The following is a 22,363-nucleotide window of genomic DNA, read 5'->3' on the forward strand; positions in this document are numbered from 1 at the left end:
TGTGGAATAGAGTTCCATGTAGTCATGGCTCTATGTAGTACTGTGGAATAGAGTTCCATGTAGTCATGGCTCTATGTAGTACTGTGGAATAGAGTTCCATGTAGTCATGGCTCTATGTAGTACTGTGGAATAGAGTTCCATGTAGTCATGGATCTATGTAGTACTGTGGAATAGAGTTCCATGTAGTCATGGCTCTATGTGGTACTGTGGAATAGAGTTCCATGTAGTCATGGCTCTATGTAGTACTGTGGAATAGAGTTCCATGTAGTCATGGCTCTATGTAGTACTGTGGAATAGAGTTCCATGTAGTCGTGGATCTATGTAGTACTGTGGAATAGAGTTCCATGTAGTCGTGGCTCTATGTAGTACTGTGGAATAGAGTTCCATGTAGTCGTGGCTCTATGTAGTACTGTGGAATAGAGTTCCATGTAGTCGTGGCTCTATGTAGTACTGTGGAATAGAGTTCCATGTAGTCATGGCTCTATGTAGTACTGTGGAATAGAGTTCCATGTAGTCATGGCTCTATGTAGTACTGTGGAATAGAGTTCCATGTAGTCATGGCTCTATGTAGTACTGTGGAATAGAGTTCCATGTAGTCATGGCTCTATGTAGTACTGTGGAATAGAGTTACATGTAGTCATGGCTCTATGTAGTACTGTGGAATAGAGTTACATGTAGTCATGGCTCTATGTAGTACTGTGGAATAGAGTTCCATGTAGTCATGGCTCTATGTAGTACTGTGGAATAGAGTTCCATGTAGTCATGGCTCTGTGTAGTACTGTGGAATAGAGTTCCATGTAGTCATGGCTCTATGTAGTACTGTGGAATAGAGTTCCATGTAGTCATGGCTCTATGTAGTACTGTGGAATAGAGTTCCATGTAGTCATGGCTCTATGTAGTACTGTGGAATAGAGTTCCATGTAGTCATGGATCTATGTGGTACTGTGGAATAGAGTTCCATGTAGTCATGGATCTATGTAGTACTGTGGAATAGAGTTCCATGTAGTCATGGCTCTATGTGGTACTGTGGAATAGAGATCCATGTAGTCATGGCTCTATGTAGTACTGTGGAATAGAGTTCCATGTAGTCATGGCTCTATGTAGTACTGTGGAATAGAGTTCCATGTAGTCATGGATCTATGTAGTACTGTGGAATAGAGTTCCATGTAGTCATGGATCTATGTAGTACTGTGGAATAGAGTTCCATGTAGTCATGGCTCTATGTGGTACTGTGGAATAGAGTTCCATGTAGTCATGGATCTATGTAGTACTGTGGAATAGAGTTCCATGTAGTCATGGATCTATGTAGTACTGTGGAATAGAGTTCCATGTAGTCATGGCTCTATGTAGTACTGTGGAATAGAGTTCCATGTAGTCATGGCTCTATGTAGTACTCTGGAATAGAGTTCCATGTAGTCATGGCTCTATGTAGTACTGTGGAATAGAGTTCCATGTAGTCATGGCTCTATGTAGTACTGTGGAATAGAGTTCCATGTAGTCATGGCTCTATATAGTACTGTGGAATAGAGTTCCATGTAGTCATGGCTCTATGTAGTACTGTGGAATAGAGTTCCATGTAGTCATGGCTCTATGTAGTACTGTGGAATAGAGTTCCATGTAGTCATGGCTCTATGTAGTACTGTGGAATAGAATTCCATGTAGTCATGGCTCTATGTAGTCCTGTGGAATAGAGTTCCATGTAGTCATGGCTCTATATAGTACTGTGGAATAGAGTTCCATGTAGTCATGGCTCTATGTAGTACTGTGGAATAGAGTTCCATGTAGTCATGGCTCTATGTAGTACTATGGAATAGAGTTCCATGTAGTCATGGCTCTATGTAGTACTGTGGAATAGAGTTCCATGGAGTCATGGCTCTATGTAGTGCTATGGAATAGAGTTCCATGTAGTCATGGCTCTATGTGGTACTGTGGAATAGAGTTCCATGTAGTCATGGCTCGATGTAGTACTGTGGAATAGAGTTCCATGTAGTCATGGCTCGATGTAGTACTGTGGAATAGAGTTCCATGTAGTCATGGCTCGATGTAGTACTGTGGAATAGAGTTCCATGTAGTCATGGCTCTGTGTAGTACTGTGGAATAGAGTTCCATGTAGTCATGGCTCTATGTAGTACTGTGGAATAGAGTTCCATGTAGTCATGGCTCTATGTAGTACTGTGGAATAGAGTTCCATGTAGTCATGGCTCTGTGTAGTACTGTGGAATAGAGTTCCATGTAGTCATGGCTCTATGTAGTACTGTGGAATAGAGTTCCATGTAGTCATGGCTCTATGTAGTACTGTGGAATAGAGTTCCATGTAGTCATGGCTCTATGTAGTACTGTGGAATAGAGTTCCATGTAGTCATGGATCTATGTGGTACTGTGGAATAGAGTTCCATGTAGTCATGGATCTATGTAGTACTGTGGAATAGAGTTCCATGTAGTCATGGCTCTATGTGGTACTGTGGAATAGAGATCCATGTAGTCATGGCTCTATGTAGTACTGTGGAATAGAGTTCCATGTAGTCATGGCTCTATGTAGTACTGTGGAATAGAGTTCCATGTAGTCATGGATCTATGTAGTACTGTGGAATAGAGTTCCATGTAGTCATGGATCTATGTAGTACTGTGGAATAGAGTTCCATGTAGTCATGGCTCTATGTGGTACTGTGGAATAGAGTTCCATGTAGTCATGGATCTATGTAGTACTGTGGAATAGAGTTCCATGTAGTCATGGATCTATGTAGTACTGTGGAATAGAGTTCCATGTAGTCATGGCTCTATGTAGTACTGTGGAATAGAGTTCCATGTAGTCATGGCTCTATGTAGTACTCTGGAATAGAGTTCCATGTAGTCATGGCTCTATGTAGTACTGTGGAATAGAGTTCCATGTAGTCATGGCTCTATGTAGTACTGTGGAATAGAGTTCCATGTAGTCATGGCTCTATATAGTACTGTGGAATAGAGTTCCATGTAGTCATGGCTCTATGTAGTACTGTGGAATAGAGTTCCATGTAGTCATGGCTCTATGTAGTACTGTGGAATAGAGTTCCATGTAGTCATGGCTCTATGTAGTACTGTGGAATAGAATTCCATGTAGTCATGGCTCTATGTAGTACTGTGGAATAGAGTTCCATGTAGTCATGGCTCTATATAGTACTGTGGAATAGAGTTCCATGTAGTCATGGCTCTATGTAGTACTGTGGAATAGAGTTCCATGGAGTCATGGCTCTATGTAGTGCTATGGAATAGAGTTCCATGTAGTCATGGCTCTATGTGGTACTGTGGAATAGAGTTCCATGTAGTCATGGCTCGATGTAGTACTGTGGAATAGAGTTCCATGTAGTCATGGCTCGATGTAGTACTGTGGAATAGAGTTCCATGTAGTCATGGCTCGATGTAGTACTGTGGAATAGAGTTCCATGTAGTCATGGCTCTGTGTAGTACTGTGGAATAGAGTTCCATGTAGTCATGGCTCTATGTAGTACTGTGGAATAGAGTTCCATGTAGTCATGGCTCTATGTAGTACTGTGGAATAGAGTTCCATGTAGTCATGGCTCTATGTAGTACTGTGGAATATAGTTCTATGTAGTCATGGATCTATGTGGTACTGTGGAATAGAGTTCCATGTAGTCATGGCTCTATGTAGTACTGTGGAATAGAGTTCCATGTAGTCATGGCTCTATGTAGTACTGTGGAATAGAGTTCCATGTAGTCATGGCTCTATGTAGTACGGTGGAATAGAGTACCATGTAGTCATGGCTCTATGTAGTACTGTGGAATAGAGTACCATGTAGTCATGGCTCTATGTAGTACTGTGCACCTCCCATAGTCTGTTCTGGACTTGGGGACTGTGAAGAGACCTCTGGTGACATGTCTTGTGGGGTATGCATGGGTGTCTGAGGTGTGTGCCAGTAGTTCAAACAGACAGCTTGGTGCATTCAACATGTCAATACCTCTCACAAATACAAGTAGTGATGAAGTCAATCTCTCCTCCACTTTGAGCCAGGAGAGATTGACATGCATATTATTAATATTAGCTCTCTGTGTACATCCAAGGGCCAGCCGTGCTGCCCTGTTCGGAGCCAATTGCGAAAGTACATTTTTTGTGGCACCTGACCACGCGACTGAACAGTAGTCCAGGTGCGACAGAACTAAGGGCCTGTAGGACACTTATATACAGAGAAACTTGCAGTAGTGAGTGCATACATAATCATAATGGTCCCTTGTGGGAATCGAACCCACAACCCTGGCAGTGCACCCATGCTATACCAACTGAGCCACATCATCACAAACCACTTGATGTCACAACGCACTCATTAACTGTATTTGTTTTTCTTTATGTTGATAGAAAGTCTACAGGTACAACCCTAGATGACCAGCAATACTGTCATGTTTCTTTATGTGGATAGAAAGTCTACAGGTACAACCCTAGATGACCAGCCTATGTACAATACTGTCATGTACATTTACATGGTCAATTAATACTGCACAAAAAGAGTTTGTTTTCCCATGTTGATGTGGATGTTTTGTGTCTTTGTCCATAACTTTGCACCTTTTGATGTAAATGTTTGAGAACAGGGTTTTGTTCTTGCTGTATTCCATTAGAATGACATCACAGAGAAAGGGACTGGGCAAAAACTCTTCCAACTATTAAACTATTAATATATTATTATTATTAAACCAAGATACTGTTATACAGCCACCTTTTTTTACAAAGCCGAGATTCTGCAAAAACATTTTTGCCCAGCGCTTCAGACATCTATATCAGTCTGTTAATACTAGTCAAGGCCCAGCGCTACAGACATCTATATCAGTCTGCTAATACTGGTCAAGGCCCAGCGCTACAGACATCTATATCAGTCTGCTAATACTAGTCAAGGCCCAGAGCTATGGAGGTCTATATCAGTCTGCTAATACTAGTCAAGGCCCAGAGCTATGGAGGTCTATATCAGTCTGCTAATACTAGTCAAGGCCCAGAGCTATGGAGGTCTATATCAGTCTGCTAATACTAGTCAAGGCCCAGAGCTATGGAGGTCTATATCAGTCTGCTAATACTAGTCAAGGCCCAGAGCTATGGAGGTCTATATCAGTCTGTTAATACTAGTCAAGGCCCAGAGCTACGGAGGTCTATATCAGTCTGCTAATACTAGTCAAGGCCCAGAGCCATGGAGGTCTATATCAGTCTGGTAATACTAGTCAAGGCCCAGAGCTACAGACATCTATATCAGTCTGCTAATACTAGTCAAGGCCCAGAGCTACAGACATCTATATCAGTCTGCTAATACTAGTCAAGGCCCAGAGCTATGGAAGTCTATATCAGTCTGGTAATACTAGTCAAGGCCCAGAGCTATGGAGGTCTATATCAGTCTGCTAATACTAGTCATGATACCAACATCCTAAAGATTGATTCTATACTTAGTTTGACAAGTTTATTCGACCTGTAATATAACTTTTTTAAGTTTTCGTCCGAAGTTCGCCTGGACCTGCGCGAGCGTTTGGATATGTGTACTAAACGTGCTAACAAAAGTAGCTACTTGGACATAAATAATGGACATTATCGAACAAAACAAGAATTTATTGTGGAACTAGGATTCCTGGGAGTGCATTCTGATGAAGATGATCAAAGGTAAGGGAGTATTTATGATGTAATTTCGTGTTTCTGTTGACTCCAACATGGCAGAGAAATGTTGTTATATCTGAGCGCTGTCTCAGATTATTGCATGGTGTGCTTTTTCCGTAAAGTTTTTTTGAAATCTGACACAGCGGTTGCATTAAGAACAAGTGTATCTTTAATTCTATGTAAAACATGTATCTTTCATCAAAGTTTATGATAAGTATTTCTGTTATTTGATGTGGCTCTCTGCAATTTCTCCGGATATTTTGGAGGCATTTCTGAACATAGCGCCAATGTAAACTAAGATGTTTGGATATAAATATGCACATTATCAAACAAAACATACATGTATTGTGTAACATGATGTCCTATGAGTGTCATCTGATGAAGATCATCAAAGGTTAGTGATTCATTTTATCTCTTTCTGCTTTTTGTGAGTCCTATCTTTGGCTGGGAAAATGGCTGTGTGTTTTTTTGACTTGGCTCTGAACTAACATAATCATATGTTGTGTTTTCGCTGTAAAGCATTTTTTAAATCGGACACGATGGGTAGATTAACAAGATGTTTATCTTTCATTTGCTGTATTGGATTTGTTAATGTGTGTAAGTTACATATTTCAAAAAAATATTTTTGAATTTCCCGCGCTGCCTTTTCAGCGGAATGTTGTGGAGGGGTTCCGCTAGCGGAACGTGTGTCCTAGAAAGGTTAAATAAAGGTGAAATAAAATAAATAAATAAATGAACACAATAAATTAATGTCTAGAATAGCTGAAGGAGGTTTCAGATACAATTTTATCCAACTTTTATTTTTATAAAACATCTGAAAAACATCTGGAAAATAACATCAAACAATGTACACTATTATTGATTAAATCAAATGCTTTTCTGCCACTTATATACAACACATGTCACTCCAGGTTCATTTGAGTCCCATGAAACAATCAGAAGATGATTAATGTACAGTTGGATCCTCTATCAGTTTCTCCTGTGACACAGTCAAGTCATCAGCTAGCAGGAGAGGCAGAGACACTGACGGAAAGAGGGTGAGTATCCTGACAGCTTGGTAGTCAACATGGTCCTGTATATGACCCAAGGCCCTGTACATGACCCTGTACATGACCCTGTATATGACCCACGGTCCTGTATATGACCCTGTATATGACCCACGGTCCTGTATATGACCCTGTATATGACCCACGGCCCTGTATATGACCCTGTATATGACCCACGGTCCTGTATATGACCCATGGTCCTGTATATGACCCAGGGCCCTGTATATGACCCATGGTCCTGTATATGACCCTGTATATGACCCTGTATATGACCCACGGTCCTGTATATGACCCTGTATATGACCCACGGTCCTGTATATGACCCTGTATATGACCCACGGCCCTGTATATGACCCACGGTCCTGTATATGACCCATGGTCCTGTATATGACCCTGTATATGACCCGCGGTCCTGTATATAACCCTGTATATGACCCAGGGCCCTGTATATGACCCGCGGTCCTGTATATGACCCACGGTCCTGTATATGACCCACGGTCCTGTATATGACCCGCGGTCCTGTATATGACCCACGGTCCTGTATATGACCCGCGGTCCTGTATATGACCCACGGTCCTGCTGTATGACCCACGGTCCTGTATATGACCCTGTATATGACCCACGGTCCTGTATATGACCCTGTATATGACCCACGGTCCTGTATATGACCCTGTATATGACCCACGGTCCTGTATATGACCCAGGGTCCTGTATATGACCCACGGTCCTGTATATGACCCAGGGCCCTGTATATGACCCGCGGTCCTGTATATGACCCTGTATATAACCCACGGTCCTGTATATGACCCAGGGCCCTGTATATGACCCACGGTCCTGTATATGACCCACGGTCCTGTATATGACCCAGGGCCCTGTATATGACCCACGGTCCTGTATATGACCCAGGGCCCTGTATATGACCCACAGTCCTGTATATGACCCACGGTCCTGTATATGACCCAGGGCCCTGTATATGACCCGTGGTCCTGTATATGACCCACGGTCCTGTATATGACCCTGTATATGACCCACGGTCCTGTATATGACCCTGTATATGACCCAGGGCCCTGTATATGACCCACGGTCCTGTATATGACCCACGGTCCTGTATATGACCCAGGGCCCTGTATATGACCCAGGGCCCTGTATATGACCCACGGTCCTGTATATGACCCACGGTCCTGTATATGACCCAGGGCCCTGTATATGACCCAGGGCCCTGTATATGACCCTGTATATGACCCAGGGCCCTGTATATGACCCACGGTCCTGTATATGACCCAGGGTCCTGTATATGCCAGCAGCATATCCTCCCTTCCTCCCTCCCTTCACCCTCTACCCTCCCCTTCTCTCCTCCCTCCCTCCTCTCCTGTCCTCCCTCTCCTCCCTCCCTCCCTCCACCCCTCCTCCCCTCTTCCAGTCTGTTTGTATTCCATGTAGGGAATCTAACTCCTGTCTAAAGCTCAATGATCAGTTTCCCTTCATCATCACTACTGCTACTGTCCTCTTGGTCCTCCAGGCTACTACTCTGCACTCCCCCAACCCTGCTCAAACAGTCTGCTGTAGGGGCCCCAACCCTGCTCAGACAGTCTGCTGTAGGGGCCCTAACCCTGCTCAAACAGTCTACTGTAGGGGCCCTAACCCTGCTCAAACAGTCTGCTGTAGGGGCCCTAACCCTGCTCAAACAGTCTACTGTAGGGGCCCTAACCCTGCTCAAACAGTCTGCTGTAGGGGCCCTAACCCTGCTCAGACAGTCTACTGTAGGGGCCCTAACCCTGCTCAAACAGTCTGCTGTAGGGGCCCTAACCCTACTCAAACAGTCTACTGTAGGGGCCCTAACCCTGCTCACACAGTCTACTGTAGGGGCCCCAACCCTGCTCAAACAGTCTACTGTAGGGGCCCTAACCCTGCTCAAACAGTCTGCTGTAGGGGCCCTAACCCTGCTCAAACAGTCTACTGTAGGGGCCCTAACCCTGCTCAAACAGTCTACTGTAGGGGCCCTAACCCTACTCAAACAGTCTACTGTAGGGTCCCTAACCCTGCTCAAACAGTCTACTGTAGGGGCCCTAACCCTGCTCAAACAGTCTACTGTAGGGGCCCTAACCCTGCTCAAACAGTCTACTGTAGGGGCCCTAACCCTGCTCAAACAGTCTACTGTAGGGGCCCTAACCCTGCTCAAACAGTCTACTGTAGGGGCCCTAACCCTGCTCAAACAGTCTACTGTAGGGGCCCTAACCCTGCTCAAACAGTCTACTGTAGGGGCCCTAACCCTGCTCAAACAGTCTGCTGTAGGGGCCCTAACCCTGCTCAAACAGTCTACTGTAGGGGCCCTAAACTTGCTCACACACTCTGTTGTAGGGGCCCTAAACCTGCTCACACACTGTGCTGTAGGGGCCCTAAACCTGCTCACACACTGTGCTGTAGGGGCCCTAAACCTGCTCACAGACTGTGCTGTAGGGAAGGGGTGTGTCTGTCCTGCCCTTCTCACGTACGTATACTCCATGCTGGTCTCACTCTGTCTCTGAAGTCGTTTGGAGGGGAGGACTCTGTTTGTCTCTGTTTTAGGCAAAATCTGTGAGCTGCTGAAGATGCTTGTATCACTAAAGGCTGGGGTTCTATGGCACATGGTGGGTTCAGGGTCATTTGAAGAGCTAGTCCGTGGTGGGGTCAGGGGGGTGGGGTCAGGGTCATTTGAAGAGCTGGTCCGTGGTGGGGTCAGGGGGGTGGGGTCAGGGTCATTTGAAGAGCTGGTCCGTGGTGGGGTCAGGGGGGTGGGGTCAGGGTCAGGGTCATTTGAAGAGCTGGTCCGTGGTGGGGTCAGGGGGGTGGGGTCAGGGTCATTTGGGGTCAGGGGGGTGGGGTCAGGGTCATTTGTAGAGCTGGTCCGTGGTGGGGTCAGGGGGGTGGGGTCAGGGTCATTTGAAGAGCTGGTCCGTGGTGGGGTCAGGGGGGTGGGGTCAGGGTCAGGGTCATTTGAAGAGCTGGTCCGTGGTGGGGTCAGGGGGGTGGGGTCAGGGTCATTTGGGGTCAGGGGGGTGGGGTCAGGGTCATTTGAAGAGCTGGTCCGTGGTGGGGTCAGGGGGGTGGGGTCAGGGTCATTTGGGGTCAGGGGGGTGGGGTCAGGGTCATTTGAAGAGCTGGTCCGTGGTGGGGTCAGGGGGGTGGGGTCAGGGTCATTTGAAGAGCTGGTCCGTGGTGGGGTCAGGGGGGTGGGGTCAGGGTCATTTGGAGAGCTGGTCTGTAGTGGGGTCAGGGGGGTGGGGTCAGGGTCATTTGGGGTCAGGGGGGTGGGGTCAGGGTCATTTGGGGTCAGGGGGGTGGGGTCAGGGTCATTTGGGGTCAGGGGGGTGGGGTCAGGGTCATTTGGAGAGCTGGTCTGTAGGTTATACGACGGATCTATTTCTGAAGTTAAGTTTATCTGTTGCTGAGTGGCCTTCGAAAGGTTGTGCGACACGTTGGGTGGTGTCTGATACAGATGACGGTAAAGTGGCAGCGATGTCCAGATGCTGTGACGGGAATCGGCTTCATCCTGTCAGAGAGAGAGAAGTATCAGAGTTTTAGAGTTAGTATGTAGGCATGGGGAGGAAGGGCAACAGTTCCAGGTCATTCTAGTAGCTCCACAATGTCTTGGACAGTTTCAGAAGGAATACCAGCAGACCGAACAGACAGACCATCAGATAGTCTAGATAGTCTACTAACCCAGATTGACCCAGACTGACCCAGACTGACCCAGACTAACCCAGACTGACCCAGACTGACCCAGACTGACCCAGACTGACCCAGACTGACCCAGACTAACCCAGACTGACCCAGACTGACCCAGACTGACCCAGACTGACCCAGAGCTGTGTCCCAAATAGCAAATATTTCTCTTTATCAAAATCAAGTCAAAGTTTGTTGGTCATGTACACATATTTGCAGATGTTATCGCAGGTGCAGTGAAATGCTTGTGTTTCTAGCTCCAACAGTGCAGGAATAATACCTAGAAAGAAATATCAGAACGGGCAGAGTCGGGGGGCTGGGGTTAGTCTGTTATATCTGGAGTATTTCTCCTGTCTTATCCGGTGTCCTGTGTGAATTTAAGTATGCTCTCTAATTCTTTCTTTCTTTCTCTCTCTCTCTCGGAGGACCTGAGCCCTAGGACCATGCCTCAGGACTACCGGGCATGATGACTCCTTGCTGTCCCCAGTCCACCTGGCCGTGCTGCTGCTCCAGTTTCAACAGTTCTGCCTGCGGCTATGGAACCCTGACCTGTTCACCGGACGTGCTACCTGTCCCAGACCTGCTGTTTTCAACTCTCTAGAGACCGCAGGAGCGGTAGAGATACTCTCAATGATCGGCTATGAAAAGCCAACTGACATTTACTCCTGAGGTGCTGACTTGCTGCACCCTCGACAACTACTGTGATTATTATTATTTGACCATGCTGGTCATTTATGAACATTTGAACATTTTGGCCATGTTCTGTTATAATCTCCACCCGGCACAGCCAGAAGAGGACTGGCCACCCCTCATAGCCTGGTTCCTCTCTAGGTTTCTTCCTAGGTTTTGGCCTTTCTAGGGAGTTTTTCCTAGCCACCGTGCTTCTACACCTGCATTGCTTGCTGTTTGGGGTTTTAGGCTGGGTCTCTGTACAGCACTTCGAGATATTAGCTGATGTAAGAAGGGCTATATAAAATAAACTTGATTGATATCACCAAATTAGGGTTAAAAAGGATAAGGTTTTTTCCTAATTATAAATGTTTGATATATCAGCTGATGTAAGAAGGGCTTTAATAAATACATTTGATTTGATTTGAAGATCTGATAACATTCATTATCAAAAATCTGCAAAAATAGAGAAAATCATGGAACCTTTAACTCTAGACCAGCCAGGCCCCATGTTGTAATGGAAAATGTAACTCTGTGTCTGTGAGATGTCTGTTGACAATACTGTGTGGGAGAGATGTCTGTTGATTATACTGTGTCTGTGTGGGAGAGATGTCTGTTGATTATACTGTGTCTGTGTGGGAGAGATGTCTGTTGATTATACTGTGTCTGTGTGGGAGAGATGTCTGTTGATTATACTGTGTGGGAGAGATGTCTGTTGATTATACTGTGTCTGTGTGGGAGAGATGTCTGTTGATAATACTGTGTCTGTGTGGGAGAGATGTCTGTTGATTATACTGTGTCTGTGTAGGAGAGATGTCTGTTGATTATACTGTGTGGGAGAGATGTCTGTTGATTATACTGTGTCTGTGTGGGAGAGATGTCTGTTGATTATACTGTGTGGGAGAGATGTCTGTTGATTATACTGTGTCTGTGTGGGAGAGATGTCTGTTGATTATACTGTGTGGGAGAGATGTCTGTTGATTATACTGTGTCTGTGTGGGAGATATGTCTGTTGATAATACTGTGTGGGAGAGATGTCTGTTGATAATACTGTGTGGGAGAGATGTCTGTTGATACTACTGTGTCTGTGTGGGAGAGATGTCTGTTGATTATACTGTGTGGGAGAGATGTCTGTTGATAATACTGTGTCTGTGTGGGAGAGATGTCTGTTGGTAATACTGTGTCTGTGTGGGAGAGATGTCTGTTGATAATACTGTGTCTGTGTGGGAGAGATGTCTGTTGATTATACTGTGTCTGTGTGGGAGAGATGTCTGTTGATTATACTGTGTCTGTGTGGGAGAGATGTCTGTTGATTATACTGTGTCTGTGTGGGAGAGATGTCTGTTGATTATACTGTGTCTGTGTGGGAGAGATGTCTGTTGATTATACTGTGTCTGTGTGGGAGAGATGTCTGTTGATTATACTGTGTCTGTGTGGAAGAGATGTCTGTTGATTATACTGTGTCTGTGTGGGAGAGATGTCTGTTGATTATACTGTGTGGGAGAGATGTCTGTTGATTATACTGTGTCTGTGTGGGAGAGATGTCTGTTGGTAATAATGTGTCTGTGTGGGAGAGATGTCTGTTGATTATACTGTGTGGGAGAGATGTCTGTTGATAATACTGTGTGGGAGAGATGTCTGTTGATTATACTGTGTCTGTGTGGGAGAGATGTCTGTTGATTATACTGTGTCTGTGTGGGAGAGATGTCTGTTGATTATACTGTGTCTGTGTGGGAGAGATGTCTGTTGATTATACTGTGTCTGTGTGGGAGAGATGTCTGTTGATTATACTGTGTTTTTTGTGGGAGAGATGTCTGTTGATTATACTGTGTCTGTGTGGGAGAGATGTCTGTTGATTATACTGTGTCTGTGTGGGAGAGATGTCTGTTGGTAATACTGTGTCTGTGTGGGAGAGATGTCTGTTGATTATACTGTGTCTGTGTGGGAGAGATGTCTGTTGATTATACCGTGTCTGTGTGGGAGAGATGTCTGTTGATTATACTGTGTCTGTGTGGGAGAGATGTCTGTTGATTATACTGTGTGGGAGAGATGTCTGTTGATTATACTGTGTCTGTGTGGGAGAGATGTCTGTTGATTATACTGTGTGGGAGATATGTCTGTTGATAATACTGTGTGGGAGAGATGTCTGTTGATTATACTGTGTGGGAGAGATGTCTGTTGATAATACTGTGTGGGAGAGATGTCTGTTGGTAATACTGTGTCTGTGTGGGAGAGATGTCTGTTGATAATACTGTGTCTGTGTGGGAGAGATGTCTGTTGATAATACTGTGTCTGTGTGGGAGAGATGTCTGTTGATAATACTGTGTCTGTGAGGGAGAGATGTCTGTTGATTATACTGTGTGGGAGAGATGTCTGTTGATTATACTGTGTCTGTGTGGGAGAGATGTCTGTTGATAATACTGTGTCTGTGTGGGAGAGATGTCTGTTGATTATACTGTGTGGGAGATATGTCTGTTGATAATACTGTGTGGGAGAGATGTCTGTTGATTATACTGTGTGGGAGAGATGTCTGTTGATAATACTGTGTGGGAGAGATGTCTGTTGATAATACTGTGTGGGAGAGATGTCTGTTGATTATACTGTGTGGGAGAGATGTCTGTTGATAATACTGTGTGGGAGAGATGTCTGTTGGTAATACTCTGTCTGTGTGGGAGAGATGTCTGTTGATTATACTGTGTCTGTGTGGGAGAGATGTCTGTTGATTATACTGTGTCTGTGTGGGAGAGATGTCTGTTGATTATACTGTGTCTGTGTGGGAGAGATGTCTGTTGGTAATACTGTGTGGGAGAGTTGTCTGTTGATTATACTGTGTGGGAGAGTTGTCTGTTGATTATACTGTGTCTGTGTGGGAGAGTTGTCTGTTGATAATACTGTGTGGGAGAGTTGTCTGTTGATTATACTGTGTGGGAGAGTTGTCTGTTGATTATACTGTGTCTGTGTGGGAGAGTTGTCTGTTGATAATACTGTGTCTGTGTGGGAGAGATGTCTGTTGATAATACTGTGTCTGTGTGGGAGAGATGTCTGTTTATTATACTGTGTGGGAGAGATGTCTGTTGGTAATACTGTGTCTGTGTGGGAGAGATGTCTGTTTATTATACTGTGTCTGTGTGGGAGAGAGGTCTGTTGATTATACTGTGTCTGTGTGGGAGAGATGTCTGTTTATTATACTGTGTCTGTGGGAGAGATGTCTGTTGATAATACTGTGTCTGTGTGGGAGAGATGTCTGTTGATAATACTGTGTCTGTGTGGGAGAGATGTCTGTTGATTATACTGTGTCTGTGTGGGAGAGATGTCTGTTGATAATACTGTGTCTGTGTGGGAGAGATGTCTGTTGATAATACTGTGTGGGAGAGATGTCTGTTGATTATACTGTGTCTGTGTGGGAGAGATGTCTGTTTATTATACTGTGTCTGTGGGAGAGATGTCTGTTGATAATACTGTGTCTGTGTGGGAGAGATGTCTGTTGATAATACTGTGTGGGAGAGATGTCTGTTGGTAATACTGTGTGGGAGAGATGTCTGTTGATTATACTGTGTCTGTGTGGGAGAGATGTCTGTTGATTATACTGTGTCTGTGTGGGAGAGATGTCTGTTGATTATACTGTGTCTGTGGGAGAGATTTCTGTTGATAATACTGTGTCTGTGTGGGAGAGATGTCTGTTGATAATACTGTGTGGGAGAGATGTCTGTTGGTAATACTGTGTGGGAGAGATGTCTGTTGATTATACTGTGTCTGTGTGGGAGAGATGTCTGTTGATAATACTGTGTCTGTGTGGGAGAGATGTCTGTTGATTATACTGTGTGGGAGATATGTCTGTTGATAATACTGTGTGGGAGAGATGTCTGTTGATTATACTGTGTGGGAGAGATGTCTGTTGATAATACTGTGTGGGAGAGATGTCTGTTGGTAATACTGTGTCTGTGTGGGAGAGATGTCTGTTGATTATACTGTGTCTGTGTGGGAGAGATGTCTGTTGATTATACTGTGTCTGTGTGGGAGAGATGTCTGTTGATTATACTGTGTCTGTGTGGGAGAGATGTCTGTTGGTAATACTGTGTGGGAGAGATGTCTGTTGATTATACTGTGTGGGAGAGATGTCTGTTGATTATACTGTGTCTGTGTGGGAGAGATGTATGTTGGTAATACTGTGTGGGAGAGATGTCTGTTGATTATACTGTGTGGGAGAGTTGTCTGTTGATTATACTGTGTGGGAAAGTTGTCTGTTGATTATACTGTGTCTGTGTGGGAGAGTTGTCTGTTGATAATACTGTGTGGGAGAGTTGTCTGTTGATTATACTGTGTGGGAGAGTTGTCTGTTGATAATACTGTGTCTGTGTGGGAGAGATGTCTGTTGATAATACTGTGTGGGAGAGATGTCTGTTGGTAATACTGTGTCTGTGTGGGAGAGATGTCTGTTGATAATACTGTGTCTGTGTGGGAGAGATGTCTGTTGATAATACTGTGTCTGTGTGGGAGAGATGTCTGTTGATAATACTGTGTCTGTGAGGGAGAGATGTCTGTTGATTATACTGTGTGGGAGAGATGTCTGTTGATTATACTGTGTCTGTGTGGGAGAGATGTCTGTTGATAATACTGTGTCTGTGTGGGAGAGATGTCTGTTGATTATACTGTGTGGGAGATATGTCTGTTGATAATACTGTGTGGGAGAGATGTCTGTTGATTATACTGTGTGGGAGAGATGTCTGTTGATAATACTGTGTGGGAGAGATGTCTGTTGATAATACTGTGTGGGAGAGATGTCTGTTGATTATACTGTGTGGGAGAGATGTCTGTTGATAATACTGTGTGGGAGAGATGTCTGTTGGTAATACTGTGTCTGTGTGGGAGAGATGTCTGTTGATTATACTGTGTCTGTGTGGGAGAGATGTCTGTTGATTATACTGTGTCTGTGTGGGAGAGATGTCTGTTGATTATACTGTGTCTGTGTGGGAGAGATGTCTGTTGGTAATACTGTGTGGGAGAGTTGTCTGTTGATTATACTGTGTGGGAGAGTTGTCTGTTGATTATACTGTGTCTGTGTGGGAGAGTTGTCTGTTGATAATACTGTGTGGGAAAGTTGTCTGTTGATTATACTGTGTGGGAGAGTTGTCTGTTGATTATACTGTGTCTGTGTGGGAGAGTTGTCTGTTGATAATACTGTGTCTGTGTGGGAGAGATGTCTGTTGATAATACTGTGTCTGTGTGGGAGAGATGTCTGTTTATTATACTGTGTGGGAGAGATGTCTGTTGGTAATACTGTGTCTGTGTGGGAGAGATGTCTGTTTATTATACTGTGTCTGTGTGGGAGAGAGGTCTGTTGATTATACTGTGTCTGTGTGGGAGAGATGTCTGTTTATTATACTGTGTCTGTGGGAGAGATGTCTGTTGATAATACTGTGTCTGTGTGGGAGAGATGTCTGTTGATAATACTGTGTCTGTGTGGGAGAGATGTCTGTTGATTATACTGTGTCTGTGTGGGAGAGATGTCTGTTGATAATACTGTGTCTGTGTGGGAGAGATGTCTGTTGATAATACTGTGTGGGAGAGATGTCTGTTGATTATACTGTGTCTGTGTGGGAGAGATGTCTGTTTATTATACTGTGTCTGTGGGAGAGATGTCTGTTGATAATACTGTGTCTGTGTGGGAGAGATGTCTGTTGATAATACTGTGTGGGAGAGATGTCTGTTGGTAATACTGTGTGGGAGAGATGTCTGTTGATTATACTGTGTCTGTGTGGGAGAGATGTCTGTTGATTATACTGTGTCTGTGTGGGAGAGATGTCTGTTGATTATACTGTGTCTGTGGGAGAGATTTCTGTTGATAATACTGTGTCTGTGTGGGAGAGATGTCTGTTGATAATACTGTGTGGGAGAGATGTCTGTTGGTAATACTGTGTGGGAGAGATGTCTGTTGATTATACTGTGTCTGTGTGGGAGAGATGTCTGTTGATAATACTGTGTCTGTGTGGGAGAGATGTCTGTTGATTATACTGTGTGGGAGATATGTCTGTTGATAATACTGTGTGGGAGAGATGTCTGTTGATTATACTGTGTGGGAGAGATGTCTGTTGATAATACTGTGTGGGAGAGATGTCTGTTGGTAATACTGTGTCTGTGTGGGAGAGATGTCTGTTGATTATACTGTGTCTGTGTGGGAGAGATGTCTGTTGATTATACTGTGTCTGTGTGGGAGAGATGTCTGTTGATTATACTGTGTCTGTGTGGGAGAGATGTCTGTTGGTAATACTGTGTGGGAGAGATGTCTGTTGATTATACTGTGTGGGAGAGATGTCTGTTGATTATACTGTGTCTGTGTGGGAGAGATGTATGTTGGTAATACTGTGTGGGAGAGATGTCTGTTGATTATACTGTGTGGGAGAGTTGTCTGTTGATTATACTGTGTGGGAAAGTTGTCTGTTGATTATACTGTGTCTGTGTGGGAGAGTTGTCTGTTGATAATACTGTGTGGGAGTGTTGTCTGTTGATTATACTGTGTGGGAGAGTTGTCTGTTGATAATACTGTGTCTGTGTGGGAGAGATGTCTGTTGATAATACTGTGTCTGTGTGGGAGAGATGTCTGTTGATAATACTGTGTCTGTGAGGGAGAGATGTCTGTTGATTATACTGTGTGGGAGAGATGTCTGTTGATTATACTGTGTGGGAGAGATGTCTGTTGATAATACTGTGTCTGTGAGGGAGAGATGTCTGTTGATAATACTGTGTCTGTGTGGGAGAGATGTCTGTTGATAATACTGTGTGGGAGAGATGTCTGTTGGTAATACTGTGTGGGAGAGATGTCTGTTGATTATACTGTGTCTGTGTGGGAGAGATGTCTGTTGATTATACTGTGTCTGTGTGGGAGAGATGTCTGTTGATTATACTGTGTCTGTGGGAGAGATGTCTGTTGATAATACTGTGTCTGTGTGGGAGAGATGTCTGTTGATAATACTGTGTGGGAGAGATGTCTGTTGGTAATACTGTGTGGGAGAGATGTCTGTTGATTATACTGTGTCTGTGTGGGAGAGATGTCTGTTGATAATACTGTGTCTGTGTGGGAGAGATGTCTGTTGATTATACTGTGTGGGAGATATGTCTGTTGATAATACTGTGTGGGAGAGATGTCTGTTGATTATACTGTGTGGGAGAGATGTCTGTTGATAATACTGTGTGGGAGAGATGTCTGTTGGTAATACTGTGTCTGTGTGGGAGAGATGTCTGTTGATTATACTGTGTCTGTGTGGGAGAGATGTCTGTTGATTATACTGTGTCTGTGTGGGAGAGATGTCTGTTGATTATACTGTGTCTGTGTGGGAGAGATGTCTGTTGGTAATACTGTGTGGGAGAGATGTCTGTTGATTATACTGTGTGGGAGAGATGTCTGTTGATTATACTGTGTCTGTGTGGGAGAGATGTATGTTGGTAATACTGTGTGGGAGAGATGTCTGTTGATTATACTGTGTGGGAGAGTTGTCTGTTGATTATACTGTGTGGGAAAGTTGTCTGTTGATTATACTGTGTCTGTGTGGGAGAGTTGTCTGTTGATAATACTGTGTGGGAGTGTTGTCTGTTGATTATACTGTGTGGGAGAGTTGTCTGTTGATAATACTGTGTCTGTGTGGGAGAGATGTCTGTTGATAATACTGTGTCTGTGTGGGAGAGATGTCTGTTGATAATACTGTGTCTGTGAGGGAGAGATGTCTGTTGATTATACTGTGTGGGAGAGATGTCTGTTGATTATACTGTGTGGGAGAGATGTCTGTTGATAATACTGTGTCTGTGAGGGAGAGATGTCTGTTGATAATACTGTGTCTGTGTGGGAGAGATGTCTGTTGATAATACTGTGTGGGAGAGATGTCTGTTGGTAATACTGTGTGGGAGAGATGTCTGTTGATTATACTGTGTCTGTGTGGGAGAGATGTCTGTTGATTATACTGTGTCTGTGTGGGAGAGATGTCTGTTGATTATACTGTGTCTGTGGGAGAGATGTCTGTTGATAATACTGTGTCTGTGTGGGAGAGATGTCTGTTGATAATACTGTGTGGGAGAGATGTCTGTTGGTAATACTGTGTGGGAGAGATGTCTGTTGATTATACTGTGTCTGTGTGGGAGAGATGTCTGTTGATAATACTGTGTCTGTGTGGGAGAGATGTCTGTTGATTATACTGTGTGGGAGATATGTCTGTTGATAATACTGTGTGGGAGAGATGTCTGTTGATTATACTGTGTGGGAGAGATGTCTGTTGATAATACTGTGTGGGAGAGATGTCTGTTGGTAATACTGTGTCTGTGTGGGAGAGATGTCTGTTGATTATACTGTGTCTGTGTGGGAGAGATGTCTGTTGATTATACTGTGTCTGTGTGGGAGAGATGTCTGTTGATTATACTGTGTCTGTGTGGGAGAGATGTCTGTTGGTAATACTGTGTGGGAGAGATGTCTGTTGATTATACTGTGTGGGAGAGATGTCTGTTGATTATACTGTGTCTGTGTGGGAGAGATGTATGTTGGTAATACTGTGTGGGAGAGATGTCTGTTGATTATACTGTGTGGGAGAGTTGTCTGTTGATTATACTGTGTGGGAAAGTTGTCTGTTGATTATACTGTGTCTGTGTGGGAGAGTTGTCTGTTGATAATACTGTGTGGGAGAGTTGTCTGTTGATTATACTGTGTGGGAGAGTTGTCTGTTGATAATACTGTGTCTGTGTGGGAGAGATGTCTGTTGATAATACTGTGTCTGTGTGGGAGAGATGTCTGTTGATAATACTGTGTCTGTGAGGGAGAGATGTCTGTTGATTATACTGTGTGGGAGAGATGTCTGTTGATTATACTGTGTGGGAGAGATGTCTGTTGATAATACTGTGTCTGTGAGGGAGAGCTGTCTGTTGATTATACTGTGTGGGAGAGATGTCTGTTGATAATACTGTGTGGGAGAGATGTCTGTTGATTATACTGTGTCTGTGTGGGAGAGATGTCTGTTGGTAATACTGTGTCTGTGTGGGAGAGATGTCTGTTGATAATACTGTGTGGGAGAGTTGTCTGTTGATTATACTGTGTCTGTGTGGGAGAGATGTCTGTTGATTATACTGTGTCTGTGTGGGAGAGATGTCTGTTGATAATACTGTGTCTGTGTGGGAGAGATGTCTGTTGATTATACTGTGTCTGTGTGGGAGAGAGGTCTGTTGATTATACTGTGTCTGTGTGGGAGAGATGTCTGTTGATTATACTGTGTCTGTGTGGGAGAGATATCTGTTGATAATACTGTGTCTGTGTGGGAGAGATGTCTGTTGATTATACTGTGTGGGAGAGATGTCTGTTGATTATACTGTGTCTGTGTGGGAGAGATGTCTGTTGATTATACTGTGTGGGAGAGATGTCTGTTGATTATACTGTGTGGGAGAGATGTCTGTTGATAATACTGTGTGGGAGAGATGTCTGTTGATTATACTGTGTCTGTGTGGGAGAGATGTCTGTTGATTATACTGTGTGGGAGAGATGTCTGTTGATAATACTGTGTGGGAGAGATGTCTGTTGATTATACTGTGTCTGTGTGGGAGAGATGTCTGTTGATTATACTGTGTGGGAGAGATGTCTGTTGATAATACTGTGTGGGAGAGATGTCTGTTGATTATACTGTGTCTGTGTGGGAGAGATGTCTGTTGATTATACTGTGTGGGAGAGATGTCTGTTGATTATACTGTGTCTGTGTGGGAGAGATGTCTGTTGATTATACTGTGTGGGAGAGATGTCTGTTGATTATACTGTGTCTGTGTGGGAGAGATGTCTGTTGATAATACTGTGTGGGAGAGATGTCTGTTGGTAATACTGTGTGGGAGAGATGTCTGTTGATTATACTGTGTCTGTGTGGGAGAGATGTCTGTTGATAATACTGTGTCTGTGTGGGAGAGATGTCTGTTGATTATACTGTGTCTGTGTGGGAGAGATGTCTGTTGATTATACTGTGTCTATGTGGGAGAGATGTCTGTTGATTATACTGTGTCTGTGTGGGAGAGATGTCTGTTGATAATACTGTGTCTGTGTGGGAGAGATGTCTGTTGATTATACTGTGTCTGTGTAGGAGAGATGTCTGTCGGTAATACTGTGTGGGAGAGATGTCTGTTGATAATACTGTGTCTGTGTGGGAGAGATGTCTGTTGATTATACTGTGTCTGTGTGGGAGAGATGTCTGTTGATTATACTGTGTCTGTGTGGGAGAGATGTCTGTTGATTATACTGTGTCTGTGTGGGAGAGATGTTGCCAGCAGTGGTCTGGTTCTAGTGAAAGTATTCTTGATTGATAGACATATAGTCAGATAGACACATCGTTTTACTTACCTCTCCTCTAAATCCATCAGAGGCATGGCCAGGTGTTTCCTTTGTCTCCTCACTCTCCTCTGTCTCTTCCAAAACCTCTTCTCTCTCCCCCCTCTCCTTGAACACCTCCCTCTCCTCCTTCTCTTCCAACACCTCTTTCCTCCCCTCTGACACCTCTTCATCTTTCAGACTCGTTCTTCTGGAGTCTTCCTCCTCATCTCCTCCTCTCTTCTCCCCCTCATCTCCTCCTCTCTTCTCCCACTCATCTCCTCCTCTGTCACAGCTCTTCTTGGCTCCTAGGACAAACCAGTTTAATAAGACATTAGAGACAGTATGATTAGACATTAGAGACAGTATGATTAGACATTAGAGACAGTATGATTAGACATTAGAGACAGTATGATTAGACATTAGAGACAGTATGATAAGACATTAGAGACAGTATGATAAGACATTAGAGACAGTATGATAAGACATTAGAGACAGTATGATTAGACATTAGAGACAGTATGATAAGACATTAGAGACAGTATGATTAGACATTAGAGACAGTATGGTTAGACATTAGAGACAGTATGATTAGAGACAGTATGATTAGACATTAGAGACAGTATGATTGGACATTAGAGACAGTATGATTAGACATTAGAGACAGTATGATTAGACATTAGAGACAGTATGATTAGACATTAGAGACAGTTTAATAAGACATTAGAGACAGTATGATAAGACATTAGAGACAGTATGATTAGACATTAGAGACAGTATGATTAGTCTTGTATTTCATATTAGTTTGAAAGAGCCCTATGGCCTTGGCTATACTATACACTGATGTTATCATCATCTCCTGTCTCAACACGTAGGTTCACAGACAACTACTGCCACATACTGCTACAGACTGATACAGACTGTTACAGACTGCCACATACTGCTACAGACTGATACAGACTGCTACAGACTACCACAGACTACTACAGACTGCTGAAGACTGCTACA

General features: G+C 44.0%; 1 protein-coding gene across 1 annotated transcript in view; it reads right to left on the reverse strand.

The window, feature by feature from the left end:
* Positions 1-8,053: 8,053 nt before the first annotated feature.
* The window catches only part of znf831 (zinc finger protein 831), a 167,224-nt gene continuing 152,914 nt past the window's right edge, over positions 8,054-22,363 (reverse strand). Inside the window, exons 3-4 of the mRNA XM_055912358.1 lie at positions 21,389-21,663; positions 8,054-10,195 (exon numbers count right to left, since the gene is read on the reverse strand). Coding sequence (XP_055768333.1) covers positions 8,123-10,195; positions 21,389-21,663 — 2,348 coding nt within the window. The 3' untranslated portion in view covers positions 8,054-8,122. The remainder of the gene's footprint in view (positions 10,196-21,388; positions 21,664-22,363) is intronic.

Source organism: Salvelinus fontinalis, unplaced genomic scaffold (assembly GCF_029448725.1).
Source record: "Salvelinus fontinalis isolate EN_2023a unplaced genomic scaffold, ASM2944872v1 scaffold_0159, whole genome shotgun sequence".
In the NCBI taxonomy this organism is placed as follows: Eukaryota; Metazoa; Chordata; class Actinopteri; order Salmoniformes; family Salmonidae; genus Salvelinus; species Salvelinus fontinalis.